The 19,025-nt window shown below is 43.5% G+C and overlaps 1 protein-coding gene across 1 annotated transcript; it reads left to right on the top strand.

Annotated features, from left to right (window-relative positions):
• Positions 1-7,006: 7,006 nt before the first annotated feature.
• Positions 7,007-17,441, top strand: MOD1 (NAD(P)-binding Rossmann-fold superfamily protein). Its single transcript, XM_086495949.1, has 12 exons — positions 7,007-7,478; positions 8,155-8,264; positions 8,340-8,395; positions 8,478-8,562; positions 8,644-8,691; positions 8,787-8,861; positions 9,017-9,128; positions 9,208-9,259; positions 16,079-16,130; positions 16,224-16,281; positions 16,700-16,798; positions 17,048-17,441. The coding sequence occupies exons 1-12, from the start codon at positions 7,208-7,210 to the stop codon at positions 17,206-17,208; spliced, it is 1,179 nt and encodes a 392-aa protein (XP_086352075.1). The 5' UTR covers positions 7,007-7,207; the 3' UTR covers positions 17,209-17,441.
• Positions 17,442-19,025: the final 1,584 nt, after the last annotated feature.

Below are 19,025 nucleotides of genomic sequence, written 5' to 3' on the forward strand. Positions count from 1 at the left end.
GTTAAAAGCACAAAAAACCGCATAAAGATACATATCCTAAGGCGAGGGTATCGTAAGAAGGAAACTCTAGCTACCTGTATCATTGAAGATATCTCAACATTCAAGAATACTCCAGCTCAAAGAACCCTCATGCTATTGACCCTCCAAAGGCTAAAGTAGACACAAATGGCTAGCCACATTCTCAAAAGGGCTCTTATGGCCTGCGTCGCAAAAACGACCGGGGAAACTACCAAAATAGAACAAAATGGCTCCACACGTAGTACAATGGGTAGTGTTTGCAACTCAACGCACATGAATGACTGCGCTCAAACAGGTGCCAATAATTGTTGAACATGCAGTAAAAGTGATCCCTGCGGGAATATCTGCTCTCAAAAGAGCTCAATAGCACTATGGTGTGCTAAAGCAAACATACATCTGTCAAAGCATCTAACCATAGAGAAAACCATTGTCGAAAGAACTGCCAAAATTATTGGAAAAACACTGTGTCTGTATATGTCTAGGAACCTGGAGAAACTGGTGTAGGTGGGCTCGAAAACCCCCCTGTGTACATACATGTAGCTGTAGATATGTGCCGATTTTTGCCGCCATGCAAAAATGCATTAGTTGAATAACCATCAAAGGTTCTCTAAGTCAAAAAAGTATTGTAGAGCATGATCGGTGCGCTCGATGCCAATGTTGGGTGTCACTCCTTTGTGGTAGAGGCACCTCACCCGTGCGCATTGCAAGCACAACCGTCCACGAGAAGATAGTCGTCCATGAGAACACTGGCGTCAGGGTCGAATGTCTAAAATCCGCAATGTAAGTGCAAGAATGGTGTCATGGTCATCGAGGGAGTCTTCTTCGTGAAAGGACCATCGATGCCAAACTGATGCAAATCTGCGCAAAACTTTGAATTCGATGTCAAAACGGCTCTAATCGTCGATGTCGAGAAGTCAATGTTGAGGTTGCCAAAAACCTACTCGCTCTCTCTCTCTCTCTCTCTCTCTCTCTCTCTCTCTCTCTCTCTCTCTCTCTCTCTCTCTCTCTCTCTCTCTCTCTCTCTCTCTCTCTCTCTCGCTCTCTTCTTTCTTTCAAGATTTCTATCTCTCAAGTTCTCAAGCACACACTCTCTCTTAGTTGCTGTATCTCAAGCTCGGGGTGTGTGAGAGCGGGGTCGAGGGTATGGTGGGGGGTGGGGGGGTTTCTCAAGGGCTTGGTAGGAGTCGGGGGCCAGAGGTCAAAGTCATCGGTGGGAGCGGTACCTTGCACACAAAGTGTGAAAGGCATAGTTTAATTTTAAAAAAAAACTTTCGATGCTCTCTATCGAAAGCCTGTAGGATCTGACGAGCAACTGAAAATGGGTGTGTGTGTGTGCATGCTTGATGCCTTGGTCCAAGGTTTGCTCCATCTACTAGCCTTGCTCACGGTGCTCCATTACGCCCCAAATCTGCCACCACTATACGGCCTAATTTGTTTCAATTCAAGCTCATCTGCTGCCTGTCCCTACCATCTCGCTGTCAAATGGTTTTGCTACCTGCTCTCGGTGCCTGCACTGTCAATTTCTGCTCTGATTTGTTGCCTTCCAAGGCTTTCCTTGCTCACTAGCGATTCCAAACTCGTCTTTGCTTTGTTGCCCTCCCACTCTCCCCCTAATTTTGCTCTCCTGCCCGAGCCAGAGTCCAACACTCTCCTCGATTATGCAATGCTTGCCTGCTGCTTTGATTCTTGCAGATTAGAAGTTTAAAAAAAGTCTTTCTTCACCTATTGCACCCTATCTGCTCGAATCCTTGTAGAGCTTCAAGCTCCCAATCCCTTGCTCGACTGGGGTCGCTCCGCACGTTGGTAGCCGGTGCTCGGGAGCTGTGCTCTTGGGCTCTGATACCCTTGAAGATCTGATGTGCGGTGAGTGCCAGAGAGGGAAGGAGAGAAGGGGAAGGGGATGCAGGAGACACACAGCTTTTGGGTGGAGCATTAGAGAGTGGACTCTTTTCTCCTTATTCTTCATTACAACCAAACAATAGAAGTAAAGATGGGGTGCCTGGTGGCCACTTGGCCTAAAACCCAACAATTTTTGCTCCTATCTTAGAGAAAAGTCAAAATTCTCCCAACACTTTTTGCCATAAACGTTTTGTTATTTTTCCTTCAGTTATGGCTGCTAGTAGTGCTTTCAAAAAGGGAAGACTACTACATAAAGAAGTTCGACGGCACCAATTTCACGATTTGGAAGCAACGTATGCTTGATGTCTTGGTCAATAAAGGCCTAGCAATGCCATTGAAAGAGCATAAAGAGAATGCTTGACTAATGATCAGTGGGAAGAGCTAGATGCCTGTGCTATGGCCACAATTAGATCTTGACGAGACCATATTCTTCGCTATTATGGAGAAGACTACAACACGAGATCTTTGGGAGTCTTTATGTGCAGCTTGGGATGGAAAGAGTGCTTCTAACAAAGTTTTCTTGATGAAGAAACTTATGCGTTTGAATATGAAGGAAGGTAGCAGTGTTAGTGCACACTTGAATGAGTTCAATAGCACATGTTCTCAGCTGATAGTAAAAGGGTTGGGTTTTGATGATGAAATGAAGGCCATTTTCTTGTTATGCTCTTTGCCTTCTTCTTGGGATACATTCAATATTGCGATTAGTAACTCCGCACCAAGTGGTAAACTAAAGTTCAGTGATGTTACTCGTGCATTGCTCATTGAAGAGATTGGGTGTCAATCTCAAGGTAGTGGAGATGCATATATGACATGTGGCCATAATTTCCATAGGCAAAGAGGTGGATGTAGTTGCAGCGACGATTGTTCACAGTATCGTAAGGACCGTCACAATCATAGCAAGAGTTGAGGCTGTGACTTGACAAATGTAGAATGCTATCATTGTAGTAAGAAAGGCCATTTAAAGAAAGATTTTCGTCTTTTTTAGCAAAAAAAGGGCAAAGCAATTGTGAAGTCTGATGCTCCAAAGAGTAGTGTAAGGATAAAGGAGATCGGTGTTGTTGAATCTCCACCTTCAAAGGTTGTTCTTGACGTGCAACAGTGATCAGATGTACTTGTTTTTACTTCCAGTTTGACTCCAGATGTGTTACTGGCTCTTGACGAGTGTTATGCGCAAAATTGGATCATCGATTCAGGTGTAATTTTTACTTTCTACAGGGAATGGTTCTCCACATATATTGTTATGCATGGTTCAATCAAGCTTGGAGATTCCTATCAGCTTGATATATGAGGTATGGGAGATGTCAAGTTATGCATGACCAATGGCACTGGATTTATGCTTCGTGGAGTCAGATATGTTCCTAAACTGACTAAGAGTTTGATGTTAGTTGGTCAGCTTGATGCTCTAGGCTATACTATTATTTTTGGAAATGGTTCTTGGATGGTGTGTAAGGCAAATTCAATTGTCATAAGAGGTCACAAATCTAGATCATTGTACTCTTTATATGTCTCTTCAGTCAAAGAGATTTCTACTATGTAGCCGAGCAGCCTTCTACTGAGTTGTGGCATAGTCGATTAGGCCATATGAGCCAGAAAGTAATGAAAATCCTTCAATTTTTGGGCTACTTATTTGTGTTAAACTATTCTAATTTCAGTTTATGTGAGCATTGTATCTATGGCAAGCAAACTAGGAAAACTTCCTCGCCATTACATCGAAAGTTGGGAAACCCTTTGGACTTGGTTCATAGCGATTTATGTGGGCCTATGCCGCACAAATCTCTAGGGAGAGCACTGTATTTCCTGACACTCATGGACAACTATATTCAAAAGGTGTACCTCTTGAAGGGGAAAGACGAAGTGTTTGTGCTACATTTCTGATATTCTTAGAATGGTCGAGAAGAAAGCTCAAAGCTTTTCGAACGGACAATGGTGAAGAGTATGTCTCCACAAAGTTCAAGAATTTTTGTAGTAAACAAAGGATTCGACGATAGCTTACTACACCGTACACACCTCCTCAAAAGCATATGAATGGCACGATTCAAGAAAAACTCACAACCATGTTATCTATGGAGAGTTTACCTCTTGACTTTTGGGGAGAGGCTGTTATGAAGCTATACACATCATCAAGTGATCGCCTAGTACTCTATTGAATTTCAAGATTTCGCAGGAGATGTGGACTGGCAAGAAGCCAGCTTATGATAGATTACGTGTGTTTGGGTGTGAAGCATTCTCACAAGATCCCAAATCACACAAGTGCATCTTCATTGGTTATGATGCAGATGGAGAGAGGGGATATAGTCTTTGGCACCCGGAATCTAGAAAGGTTATTCGCATCTCACAAGTGATATTCAATGAGTCTAACATGTATAGACAACATGTTAAAGAGGCTGAATATCAAAAAAGTCATATTTGAGTATGTAGCCTCCACAAATTTGGGAAAATCAACTCAGTCTGCTGGTGAAGTTCCTACCACTAGTAGTGCTCCAAAGAGATCAGAATTCAGCAGTCAAGCCGTGAGGAGATCTATGCGTGTATTTCGTGCACCTGAGCGTTTTGAGCTAGGATTGGACTACATGCTAGTTACTAATTGCAATGAGCCCACTTGTTACAATGAAGCTATTCAAAAGGATGATAGTGTGAAGTGGGAGCAAGCTATGCAATCTGAGTATAACTCGATTGTGAACAATGACACATGGGACTTGGTTGAATTGCCAGAAGGCAAGCATGCCTTACCTTGCAGATGGATTTACAAGAAGAAGGAAGAAGTTTACATCTGATGATCCTAAGCCTAAGTACAAGGCTAGATTGGTTCCTAAGGGATTCAAGTAGCAAAAGGGAGTTAATTTTGATGAAATCTTCTCGCCAATGGTCAAGATGACTACATTGCGTAGAGTGCTTGGCTTACTAGCCATAGAGGACGTGGAGCTTGTCCAAATAGATATGAAGATAACTTTTCTTCACGGGGATCTAGAAGAGGATGTTACATGAAGCAACCGGAAGGTTTTGAATAGCCTAACAAGGAGGAGCTTGTATGCAAACTCAAGAAAGCACTTTATGGCTTAAAATAGGGTTCTATGCAGTGGTTTCAAAAATTTGATGCGTTTATGCGGTCCTAGGGTTTTAGAAGGAGTCAAGAGGATCACTGCTTGTATACAAAGAAACCCAATAATGGTTTTTTGGTCATTCTCATTTTATATATAGATGACATGCTCATTGCAGGAAAGTCCACTAAGGAGATTGCAAAATTGAAGCAAATGTTGAGCAAAAACTTTGCTATGAAAGATTTGGGCGAAGCAAATTATTTTCTTGGTATGCGTAGAAAAAGAGGCATTCTTGAGTTATCCCAGGAATTCTATATCGACAAAGTCTCGTAGTGTTTCAATATGCAGGGGGGGAAGGAAGTGAGTACCCCACTAACGTCATATTTGAAAGTTAGCAAGGAAGATTCTCCTAAGTCAGATGTTGAGAGAGAAAAAATGGCAAATGTGCCATACTCTTCGGCTATAGGCAGTCTTATGTATGCTATGGTAGCTACGAGGCTTAGACATTGCATTTGCAGTGGGAGTGGTTAGTTGGTATATGGCTAATCTTGGCAAGCAGTATTGGATAGTGGCGGTGAAACATATCCTAAGATACTTGAAGGGTACAATAAGCAATTGTTTACGCTTCAGCAATAATGATGCATCTATTGTTGGTTACACAGATGCAAATTATGCAGGTTGCAGAGATAGTAGGAGATCTACGTTTGGCTACATTTTCATCTTTGCAGGAAGAGCCATTTCTTGGAGATCATCTCTCCAAGATTGTACGTCTTCTTCCACTACAAAGGCTAAGTATGGTGCATAGATCCCAACAAGGAAGCTATATGGTTGGCACGTTCAGTGGGAGATCTAGACCTCCATTAGGCTCCACTTTTGCATTGTGTAGTTAGAGTGCCATTGCTTTGGCAAGTAATCCCGTGTTTCATTCCAAGTCAAAACACATTGAGGTGAGGTATCATCTCATTCAGGACGCATTGGCGGATAAGTGCTCGAAGCTTGTCAAGGTCCACACTGATGACAATCCAGCAAATGCTCCTATAAAGCGGTTTGCACATTGCATTGAGTTAATGGGTGTAGGTTGAGAAGTTTTGTACAAGGATGAAGCTGTCGTGCTTTACGGTTGTACATACTAGATATAGTCGCCACTTACGGCCACATTGGCCTTTAAGTGAGAGATTGTTGGGTAAAGGCCATACGGCCGGGGGGCCATGTGAACCTATACTAACCCTTTTATTTGATATATACACAAATAATAAAGAGACACAAGCTCTATGACTTGAGCTGTGTGTTTCCCTCAAACTCTCTTCCTCTTCTTCTCCTTTCCTCTTCCTTGCCCGCACGCGCATGGGGCTATCAAGCCCTTCACATATAATATGAGGTTGCATGTGCCCGAAGTCTCCACGTGTCGCGTGCTTTCTTGTAGGGGGCTATCAAAATCAACGTTCCCCATCACAACATGCAACTTCATGCGAGCCTTAACTTAAGGCCTCAACCCTATAAACAAGAGCGAAGATCTTGGCAGTCCACATGGACGGACCACATAGAAGTATCCCCAAGCACACTCCCCTCTAAGATCAGTTATTAGCAAGCCAAGAACTATCTTCAAAGAAGAAAAAAGTAGAGGTGATGCTAAGGCTTCTTCTCTTGTGTTGGAAAAAACATGAAGGCCACTAAGTATCGAGGTGACTACATTAACAATGTTCACCAAAAATATACTCACAAGCTCGTGAGAGAAAACTAATTCTTAGGGGTTTTCTCAATTTTGGTGTCAAAGGGTTTGCCAATTGTTAAAGTGAAGTTAACTGTTTTTTTAAAGCTAAGTGCTAAGCTTGAAATTCAACACAGATTTTAAAATTTAAGTTGACATTAACAACAGAACGTATCGGGTTTTTCTGAATGATCATCGATCGATGGTAAGACTTGCTTGTGGGTAGACCTAAGGCAAGCTTGCCCTTGGGCACACACATCATACTTGCATTTTCACTAAGGTGGGTGATAAGTAGGTGACCACGCCAATGGGGTAACGACATACCAAGGTGGAGGGCAATGAGGAAGCCCAACCAATAGAAACTGGAGTTTGCATGGTTTTGCAATGCCAAAATTTGCAGTCTTATTAGCAACATTGGCATTGTCGTCCCCTCTCGCTGCAGGCTCGCTTCAAAGCAGTCTCACGCCTCTCTTTCACACACACCCTCGTCGCACACAGACACACGTACACGAAGCTTGCTAGGGTTTCGGCAGGATCCGTTTCCATGGCTTCCTCTCTTTGCAACATGCACGTTGCTGTAGCTGCAGGCTCCTCCTCTCGCAAGCTCGGCAATGCTGCCTTTGCTTCCACATCACCTCAGCTCCGAGCCTCAGTCCGCTTTGGAAGTCCCTCCTTCTTTGGCTCGGATCTCTCCAAGCTCCTCAGCTGCGGCTCAAAGACCCTTCACACCACTTCTATCAGACAAACTGCTGTCCTGCCCTCTGCATCCGCAAATGGGACAGCAAACACCCAGGGCCTCGCCATTGATCTCAGAGGTAGGCTCCTCTTAATCCTTTAAATTTTGCTTCATCACTTCACGCCATGCAGTCACCTCGGCAAAATTTTGTGCTTACGGCAGTCCAGCAGTCAAATATTAGCTTTTAGCAAGCGTTATTTGTTTCATGCCAAAGATATCAAGTTGAAGTTAGCCGTGTCAGATTAGAAATATTGTCATACTGAAACGAATCGTGGGACTCTTCAGGCCAAGTTGTTGGCTAGAGGATGTGCTAGGGAATGGAATTATGACAAACTGCAAAAATGGTTTTGCAAAGTAAAGTTTTTTACACGAAAACCCTGTCGTTCTGAGTCGTGGTTGTGCATTTAATTTTTTTGCAGTTCTCCTCATTCACATCAATCTGATCTTAAGCAGCAAGTTTTTACCTACCCTAATCCCCCCCCCCAAACAAAAAAACCCCAGACCCCAATCCCATCTCTCTTCCCTTTTTTCAGTGGGACAGTCAGGAAAAGGGTGACAGAGATCGCTTTTAGCCTTCTTCTTTAGCATTTGACAAATGTGTCGATGTACACTCACTAGATTCTCAATTGTATGTTTTGTGGGTGTTAAGTCTGTCAAGTGTCGATGTTAAGCACAGCCTGGCAAGGGTGAATTGTCATCAGTGCTAAAGTTTTGGTTACACGTCTAATTGTATCTTTAGCTGCTTTTTCATGCAGGCAAGAGAGCCTTTATTGCTGGAGTAGCAGATGATCAAGGTTATGGTTGGGCAATAGCTAAACAATTAGCTGCTGCTGGGGCTGAGATTCTTGTGGGAACTTGGGTTCCTGTAAGTATCTGTCCACAATTCTCGATATGAGGCATAATGTCAATTTTCTTAACAATGATTTTTTGGCATCTACAGGCCCTAAATATTTTTGAAACAAGCCTTAGAAGGGGAAAATTTGATGCATCCCGAAAGTAAGGGCAATCAAGATTACCACATGCTATGGGACATCGAGGAATAATGCGTTTAACGCGTGACTTACTTTTATTTTTGCAGGCTTCCAAATGGATCTCTCATGGAGATTGCCAAGGTTTATCCACTTGATGCTGTATTTGACAATTTAGATGATGCCCCTGAAGATGTAAGTTTCACAAGGTTCATGTATTGTCATGTTACACGTGAATGTCATGTATGATATGTTTCTTTTACTGGTTTTGTTCAGATTAAAACAAATAAGAGATATGCTGGACACACTAAATGGACTGTGGAGGTATGATCTAGGTCTGCTTGGGTCCCATATCTGCGCTCTGCAAAATGAGATTGTTTGGTAATAAGACTATATATGGGCTCCTGTTTTCTCTGAAGGAAGTAGCTGAAAGTGTAAAGCAAGATTACGGCAGCATAGATATTTTGGTTCATTCTTTGGCGAATGGACCTGAGGTAAAATTGCTTATAAGTCTATATCTCGAGCTATATCTTTCGTTTATATATTGCTGGCAGGAAATCAGTGGACGACTTTAACTTCCATGCTTTGCCAGAGGGCTGATAGTTTGTTTTTATCTTGATACTGTTTTGCCTATGTTTTTGCATCTCAGGTGACCAAACCTCTACTAGAAACTTCAAGGCGTGGCTATCTCGCTGCTATTTCAGCATCAAGCTACTCTTATGTGTCCCTATTGAAGAATTTTGCACCTTTGATGAATGCTGGTATGCTTCAAAAGTTTAGAATTAAGGACCCTAAGTTAATAATTTTTACTAGCATCATGATCATTGGTCTTTGTTGCAGGGGGATCATGTCTTTCACTTACATATATTGCTTCAGAGAAGATTATTCCGGGGTAAGCTCTCAATTTTTTTCTCTGCATTGATAGTATTCTTCCAATAATAGTTTGCACCCACATACTCTCAGTGTTGCTTTGAGAAGCATTCTCTGTGTTGTAAATGATTTGCATTGTGAAGACCATGCGGTTCATCAAAGGGGGCTCAATCAAACTTGGAGGCTGGTGATGAATCATGGATGTTGTGATGATCTCATTTGAAGTTGCGACATTTCTAGATGGCTTTGTTGGACATATCAAAGTGATTACCTATCAGCCAGCAAGGGAGTCAGAAAGGGTGGGCTCCTTATAAGGGGCGCTGGAGTGTTTTCATTATCGCTTTCTAGGAGAATGAGATAGTATTGCATAAATCTGTCCGGGAGAATCCGAGGCTCTAAGCATTGCAATGCCCATAAACATGGTACCGGGCAGCTTGTGACAACATCCTCTCGGGCACTCTCCGGACTGACTAGTGGACATTGAGATAGCATAGCTGGAGCGAGTCCTCCATCCCCCACCCAAAAAGAGCGGTTTGTATTGACTAATCTCAAATACTCCAAGTGATAAACATGTCTTGTGTTTGGAGTATGATCTACATCCAATGTATAAGATCTCTTCGTGGAATCCCAAAATAGGAAGCAGTGTTGCAAAACCAGACCGATAAAGTCTCTAAAGTAGGCATACCCTCCTCTTGTACAAACACGAAGGAAAAGTACCGCGATGACCGTATCTCTCAGACCCCTTGGTATCCTCAATCTTGCCTATCACCAAACTGCGAAGATAATCATACTACTACATAGTCCATGACACCCTGAGTTGTCTCTCATGTTTGAACATCCAATAGTCAAAGCATCGATAATGGAAGAGCCAAATTTGATAATGTAGTGTCTTGGAATCTTTAATGTCTCATAGGTGACCACTCTGGCCATGAAAGATAGGATCATGTCTCTTTGAATATAGCATGGGGAACACTTCAATGCACAATGGTATACATTGTGATTGGACGGAACCTCAAGGCCAAGGTACTTAAAGCTCTCAACAACTTCAAGTGTCTCATTGTTGTACACAGTGCATGGCTTCTCCTTATGGTTGGTTTTCACAAGCATAACCTTTGTTTTGGATTCATTCACAATGAGCCCACTACGCAAGCAAAAGTTCTCAAGGACAACCATAAGCTTTTGTGCATCTTCTAAAGTGTGTGCTAGAAGCACTACACTATGATTATCGCATTGCAAATAGCGATCTCTTCAATGCCTTCTTCTTGCATAAAGTCAAGTACCATTTGTTCCAATTGATCGATGCATAGACCAAAGAGAGTTGGTGACAACGGACATCCTTGTTTAATCCCAATAGTGCTTACAATTTTTTTTGAAATTCCTCTTCCCATGCGCGATTGACACATCACCTTCTTATAGATTCGAGAAACCGCAAGCATAAACTCACTTGGCACTTTGAGTTCTTCCATCCTTCTCCATAAATTGTTACGTGGAATCATATCAAAGGCTTTCTTAACGTCCACAAAACAACAATACAATCACTTGCCTTTCAACCGACTTTCCTCCATGAGAAGAGAGAGAGAGAGAGAGAGAGAGAGAGAGAGAGGATGTTACAACCTTAGCTCGCTCACCTTGCTCCTTGCCTGCCGCCCAACCCATGCCGCTCCTGCGTGCCCTTCACCCATCCTTCCTGGCGACACCTTGCGCGTTGTAGGCTGCCCGTGTAGTTCCAACATTCGCTTGTCTGTTGCCCTCGCCATCGCCGTAGCCTCTCGTACCCCTGTCTACTACCCGCCGCCCCTGTCTAGAGCCTTGCCTTGACTCTCTTGCCCCCTTATCCTAGCCTCAACCCTCGACCTTGACTTGTTGCGGCTTGCCCTTAGCGTTGCTTGTTCCTTGTTGTGTGTGTTTGCGTGGGCTTGGGAGTCTTTGTGTGCGTGCGCGCTTTCGTGTTGTGCATGCACGTGTTTTTCTTTTCTGTTTGGTTCTAGTTCAGGTTTCGTGCATGGGTTTTTGTATGTGTTTGCTTGTGTCGGTGTCTTTGAGTTTGTGTTGAGAATGTATGTTTGTGTGTGTGTGTGTGTGTTTACGTGCTATGTTTGTGTTGTGCTTGCATGCATGACTTCGTTGTGCGCTCTTGCTTCTTCTACAAGTTGAGAATCCCCAAGCTATTCATTCCTCCAACAATATGAGTGATTGGTAGAGTGCTTATAGGACTTGGCCTCCCCGACATTGTCGCCTGTTCCTCCAACTCGTTACTAGTTGTTTGATAGCAGCCCTTGCCAAGCAATTTGCATTCTTCTCTATACCTTGACCTATCTTCGACGTGTGGTATTGTAGCAACTCTCTCAGATGTCTACCGCCGATGCTTCTCCCCACCCATCCTCCTTCCTGCGGGTTCAGTATAGCTGCCCCCTTATCACCCACTTGGAGGACTCTTCGCTCGATAGCTACGAGGTGCCTATCTTCCAGAGGCATCTGTGGATACCTTCTTCTCCCCGCTCTCCACCTAGTTCCTAGGACACTCTCACCCTCACTAGGAGGGGTTTTTCCCTTGGTTTGTTTTCAGTTAAATTGTTGTTCTAGCCTACGGGTGTTATGTTTCAATTTTTCAGTTCTTGATGGGCCTCAACTATTTATAGGTTCTATGTCTTCTGGCAACATTGTTCTTTGCCTTCGGGCGGTTGTTTCAAGTTTACTTCCCTATAGCTAGGCACTTTTGGGCGTCTACAGGAGGTGTTATAATCAAAGGTATGGTCGAAGGTTCCTCTCACTATGGATGGCACACCACAAGGGTAGCAAATTGCAGAGTCTTCCTTACTGGAGGAAGGCTTTAAGTATTTTGTTTTTGTTTTTTTCTTAAAGAAGCACATCGCTAATTATCTATTACTTTGAACTTAAGAGAGTTGGACTCTGCCATGAACCCTTGATTGCTTCTAAGGTTGTTGGTCCAAGTCTAACGCCTTTAATCCCATTGTATGGGCTTTTTCCCGTTTGGAGGTCTATCAAGAGAATGCTCCTCCATGGACTACTCTCTTTATCCCTTCTCTAAGGAAGGGGCTTGTCTTTGTCCACCTTGTTGTGTATTGGCCACCACTCCTAGATTTCTACTGAAAGTGTTTAAAGATTTAGCAGTACTCCGTACAAACACAAGGGTCACTTTACTTCACTTGCAAGAGAAACTGAACTGAACTGAATGAAAGAGAGACGCAAAGAGAGAGAGAGAAAGAGACGACACCGCATGCTGAGTCCCAACCACCCTCAAGGGCCCCCTTGCTCTGTTGCTAGAGCAAGTACTTGCTTTATTTCTTGAACAATACTGATACAATGATGCTAAATGCGGAGATGCTAATATTGATGAGGTACTGGCTAGGGATGCTGAGGGGTACTGCGGTACGTGCTAGGTACTTGAGAGGCTAAGTGCTGGGGATTGATGCTAATGCTAATGGGTTGTGCAATCAGAGGGTATGCAACCACTCTTAAGTGCCTGGACATGCACGTCCTGAGTACAGGCTCACAAGGTTGCCATAACACTTCTTAGGCTGTCCTAAATCCTAGAAATAGGAGTTACAGCTTGTCCATATGCACATAGGGTTATATGTGCACGTGACATCCCCCTCTTTTCAAGGTGAGGTACCGAGCTGCATGGCTTCCATATAGTCTGCCAACAACTCTTGGGAGTTTGCGAAGAACTCTTTACCGGCCCACTCAGCAGAGTGGGTCCCGCGATACTTGAACTTCAAGAAGGTCTGTAATACTTGCTTCTTTGGGCCGCGTCGAAAGCGATGCAGAATAATCTGCTTCGGCTCCATGTCTTCAACTTCGTCTACGATCTCGGGTTCATCTTCTTCAAGAATCTCCTTTGGGGGATTTCCTTGAAACCACTTCGAACACAATATTAGAGACACATCTGTAACTGGTCGAGTGATTGGAAAAAGACTATGCTTCCTAAATGACTGCGGATGGAATGCAGATGAAAAATGTGACGGAGTACCAAACCTCTCACCAAGTACATACCAAGAATGCGATCCAAACTTGACTTTCCGACCTACTATCAACTGTGGCAAACCACAACGGAAATGCCAATGCTTGATGGACAATCGTGCTAGTGCTTTTGCTGTGATTGTGTCTTGCCAAGGAATGAGCATGCAAAACCGACTGACATGATGTACAATCATGAAACATTGTGGATTCCTTGAATGCAAACTCTCTCTCTTTTCTAGAGTGATCTTCATGCATCTGTGAGTGAATCATGTGCATTGTGCAATGTGGCTCTCTTATGAAAAGGTAACACATAAAGACGGTGACGAAAATACAAGAGACCGTCACGAATGAGAGACTTGAACAATGTATACTGACTAATCATGCGAACAAAAGATACTTCCTGAATGGATACTGTGGACCTCGACCCAATTGTAGATATCATTAGTCATGTAGGACTGATCTTGGCTCTCGAGTGGCTCCCTTGCTCTATTGCCAGAGCAAGTACTTGCTTTATTTCTTGCACAACGCTGATACAATGATGCTAAATGCTGAGATGCTAATACTGATGAGGTACTGGCTAGGGTTGTTGAGGGGTACTGTGGTAGGTGCCGGGTACTGATGCTAATGCTAATGGGTTGTGCAACCAGAGGGTATGCAGCTACTCTAATTCCCTGGACATGCACGTCCTGAGTACAGGCTCACAAGGTTGCCAAAACACTTCCTAGGCTGTCCTAAACCCTAGAAGTAGGAGTTACAACTTGTCCACATGCACATAGGGTTAGATGTGCACGTGACATGTGAGGCATTGGTTTGATTTTTTTGTGACCACAATCCTTTGTGAAGAGATAATTCTTCCACTCTAAAGTTAATGGTCCACGCAAACTCCGTGGAGGGGACTACCGCCACTTGATAGATCGATGGATGTCTTGAGTTGCAAAGAACATATGAAAGGCACGCCAAAGATAGAACCCATTTGTTCTATATAACTAGGTACTCTAAAACTTTGCCCGCAACTGAGGAAAAGCAACCTTCATGGGATACCTGTGAATCTTACATCTTTCTTCAAAGCAAGCAATGTCAAAATTTGAATGCCACCGGAGCATGAAGAACAACTCGTTGTGACTAGGAAGAGGAGGGGTGCTACCAAGGCAGAGACACTTTCTCTAGAAGGTAAGACCAATAAAAGTGCCTCTACCCCACTCACTCCTAATTGGTATCCTAGTGAGGGCTTTAAACGAATTCCATGAGGGACGCCAATGTGATACTTGGGTTGCGAGGTTTGCCTTGACTTGACTTACGTCCTCTTGAGCATTCGGAAGAAGCTTTTACTCTCAAGCTCGGCTCGACTCTCACTCTGAGGAAGGACTCTCACTTTGAGGAATGATTGTGGTGGCCAACGAGGTGTTTTTGGCGATGATGTGGTACATCACTTGTGAGTTCGTGCATAGACCTGGTTCTGCCCCTGGTTGGCAGGGATTGAAAATCTGCCTGTGTCAAGGTGGACCGTGGCCTGGATGGTCATCACCTTACCCACTTCGCAGGGTGGTCTTGGGCTCATGGCTTGTGGGACCCTGAGACTCGTTGGATCTTCACAGAGATGTGCAAGGTGGTTCGAGCGGTGATTTGGAGGATAGATTTTCTATGAGTTTGTTGAGAGCTTGGGGGAGTCTATGACAAGGCTCGTTTAAATGGAGACTTTTGTCCATGGAGGAGAGAACTTTGCAAGCCCATTGATTTGGAAGCGCTTGCTACACAACGAGAATGGCCATTTGTTACCCTACAGGAAAACAGTATTCATAGGTTGAGCCTTTGTGCGTTTTGCATAACGTGGATCCTATGAGTGAGCGCTCCTGAGGTATCGGACTTCCTCTTGCCTGACTGTTGTCCTGAGCCTGTGTGCGCGCGCGCGTCACACCAGGAGGACTGCCCTCGTCACCATCTCCTGGTGTGCTGACTCCTCATCATCAGTTTCCTCTTTCACATACTCATATTCTTCATCAAAGTTGTGAGGTGCTGCATCCATGCTCTGCTGCTGCAAAAATCGGATAGGATTCTTTGTGGAAGAACCAACTGGTGCCCTGATACCACCTATAACGGCAAGTCACCTGCCAAGGTGGTAAGACAAACAACACCACCTGAATACAGAAAATACTTGAATTAAAGAGAACTGAACACCGTAGACAAGACACAATGGGGCGGGTTCCTCACTCAGATGCACCGGTTCCTAAGGTAGGTGCCCCTTGCTCGTTTGAGTCACGAGTCCCAAGGTGAGCCAACTCTGCAACTACAAGCTAGTTTGGCTTCCCGAAGGCCCCTTCCTGAAGGCCGGCATTGAGGCATAGTTACCCGGAACTGGAAATCGGAACGGCAACCGGTATGAAATGCCATTCCCTGTTTCGGACACTCACATCTGGAACATGGAATGGGGATTCGGAACGGGAAGCTAGATTGGGAACGGGGAACGGTGACCTAAAAATGGCCATTCCCTGTAATTATGCATTGAGGCCCTGTTTTTACAAGGTGCCGGAAAGCATTTGGTATCAGAGTTGGCGCCCAAAAGCCCTGAGAGTCAACGCTTCCAATAACTGGCCAAAAAGCTACAGCCTGCAGCCCTGCACATCATCAGGTCTATATGGCACCATGTCAGCACGTCCATACATGCAAACATCAGCAGCCGAGACATGGCATTCACTTGACATTACCCTAGGAACTTGGGGGGGGGGGGGGGGGGGGGGGGGGGGGTCTCAAGTGTTTTTTACTGAGAATTATGAGCGGAAGGTTTACTGCTGTCTGAGTTTTTTAATTTATTGCCTCACTTTTCTCAAGTAATGAATGCACCATTCTGGCTTTTTTTTATTAGCTATGGTGGCGGGATGAGTTCTGCTAAAGCGGCACTTGAAAGTGACACACGGGTATGTTACCTGATTTTGGTAAACAAATGACTGTCTGGCTGTAAGGTGATTCTACTGAGATGTCTTATTTCTTATCCTGATTCTTAAATACAGGTTCTTGCATATGAGGCTGGTAGAAAACACAGCATACGAGTAAACACGATCTCTGCAGGTTATTGAAGCTCAAGCTTCGTTCTTGTTGTTGGTTACAAGATAATTAAACTCCATAAATGTTTTATGGTTGTCGTGACTCGTGCAATGTGAGTTTGGTGCTTAAGGGTAACGGTGTACACAAAAATGCAGTTATTCATGGTAGAGAGAGCTACTCCCTCATACCTGTATTAGAATCAGTTTTTTTACTACAATGAACAGCTTCCACATTATGTGCAGAAACATTTGACATGTTAGGAGGCATGTGATAGGAAACAGTTACTGCTATGAATGTTAACAGGTTATGGTTGTCTTCTGCTGGGGGGGATGACAATCAAACGTCTATGACTCGCCCCTTCCTTTATGGTTGAATATTACGCTTTTCATGAGTTCATGAATTATGATCAGAAATTGATGAGTTTGAATCTGAAAATGACCAGGTCCATTGAGAAGTAGGGCTGCAAAAGCTATTGGGTTCATCGATGACATGATCAACTACTCCTTAGCAAATGCTCCATTGCAGAAGGAATTGGAAGCGGGTCTCTCTCTCTCTCTCTCTCTCTCTCACATACATACATATATATACGTGTATATATATGTGTGTGTGTGTGTGTGTGTGTGTGTGTGTGTGTGTGTGTGTGTGTATACACGTATGTGGGTATGTATGTAAAGATAAATTGCCTTAATTGTTGGTCTCAAGTTGGATGTTTATGTTTACCTCAAGCTGGATGCTTATGTATGTGTGTATGATTTATGGTTTGTAGCTAATCTGATAATGGTGGGTGCAGAGGATGTTGGAAATGCAGCAGCATTTTTGTCTTCGCCCCTAGCAGCATCAATCACAGGGTCTGTTGTATATGTCGACAATGGTTTGCATTCAATGGGGCTGGCAACTGACAGCCCAGCTCTCTCTCAGGCTGTAGGATCGCCAGAAAAGGTTGCAGCCTGATTGCGATGTCGTGCTATCTGAGCAAAAGTAGTGTAACTCAACATCCAACTCTAGGAGCACAGTTTTGCCCCAGCTTCCTTGTTTAGAACAATTCCCATTATAGATCGGCTCCGTAATGACTTCAACGAAAGAGTCCCTCTGTGTATTCCTCTCAGCAAATGTGCTGGTTTTCAGTGAACAAAATATGCAGTTTCCTTTTGGAAGGTATCATCGAGGAAATAGTTTACTCTTCATGATTGAACTCTGAAAATAACTTCCATGTGATCGGTTTCTTCCATATATTAACAATGTATCTTAGTCGTATCAGGTTATGTATGCATATACCTATACATACACATATGCTCACGGCCATTTTTGCATTCTAGAAATGTGCAATTGGTTCTTAAGATACCCAAGCTGCAACAAGGCTCGTTTGACATCTAGTAAGTACCGAGTTTTAATACATTGTGAGTATGTCCCTACGATTTAAAAAAAAGGAAAACGAGACCGAATCTGGGCAGATGCGGAAGTAGGAAGGAGGTGCAGGTGGTGACCAATGAGGAAGGGGGAAAGCAGCGAAGGCCAGAAAGCGTAGGGGGAGGGAAGGCGAGGGCCGCGAGAGGGGGAAACCGGCCGAAGGCCAGAGAGCGTAGGCTGAAGACGGAAATTTTCCCCCTCTTTAAACGATGGCGCTGGTGCTGGCACTGGCATACAGCAATCATGCTCGATTGGTTAGCTTGCTGACTTGTGAAGTATGTTCCCTTTTGGGTCGAGTTCGAAATCTGAGTCCAATCTTTTGAAGGATAGCAAATATCAAGGTCTGGCCCATGCCTCGGGAGGAACCTTCAGAAGTAATGAATAAATAGCGAGTCGTACCAGTATGTACCTATGATTGAGAGATGTAGGGTTTAATATTTTCTTGTTGAACAGAAATTGGCAGCACCAGTTGTCAACAGCGTATGATTGAAAGGGTGCTTCGGTTCAAGAATTGAAATTTCACCAAGGTCCTCTTAATAGTGAGTCATTCCAAAAATCCTGTAAGGGGGGTTTGTTTCTCATGATCTAATTAATATCCCAAGATAATCACTGACATTTAAACAAAGATTGACATAAGTTCTACTCTTGCAACATCTAATCCACAAGCATTGCAGGAAGTTGAAGATTCACCAAAAGATGCCCAAAATTTTAGCAGCGAATGTGGCAACTTTGGCAACCTTATGAAAATATCGGAGTGAGTGATTGGTGAAAGTTTCGAATCCAAGGTGCTCAAATTTTTTGGATGTTGGTGTGTTTCAAAGTAGTACAGATTGGAAACATGTCTCAAGTGGCATGTTATAGGAAGCACAATTTCAAGTTGGAAAATATTGTTTAGCACTTTAGGTCTCTCACATAGGGCAAAACACCCATGCTAGCCATTTTTGGTGATAATAACACCTGGCACCTTCAATATAGGCAAGCATACAATTCAACACGGAGTTGACCGTTGAATGTTTACCAACAAAGCTTTCCTTAAAGTACAACTTCTATGTTTTTTGATGAAAACATTTTTCTCCCAACTTTTTGATGCTACACTTAGTGTCATGAGGAAGAGAATGGGGTCTAGGAGGGACTTTTCTATTTGGCGATTCAAGGAATCAAACTTGTGGTAACTTTTTCATTTCAAAGGGGAAAAAATAACTAGTGAATTTTAATTCAAAAACTTTCTTTAAAATTTTATTTTTAAATCGAGCGAGAGACTATACCATGGAAGATATCTATTGAAAGAACTCGGCATGTAGATTCTAAATCCATAATTTTTGCAGAAAGAAGAATGTGTATGTAGAAGTTATGAAATGCTG

The sequence above is a fragment of the Adiantum capillus-veneris genome, chromosome 22, assembly GCF_014529385.1.
Source record: "Adiantum capillus-veneris isolate H3 chromosome 22, ASM1452938v2, whole genome shotgun sequence".
Lineage (NCBI taxonomy): Eukaryota > Viridiplantae > Streptophyta > Polypodiopsida > Polypodiales > Pteridaceae > Adiantum > Adiantum capillus-veneris.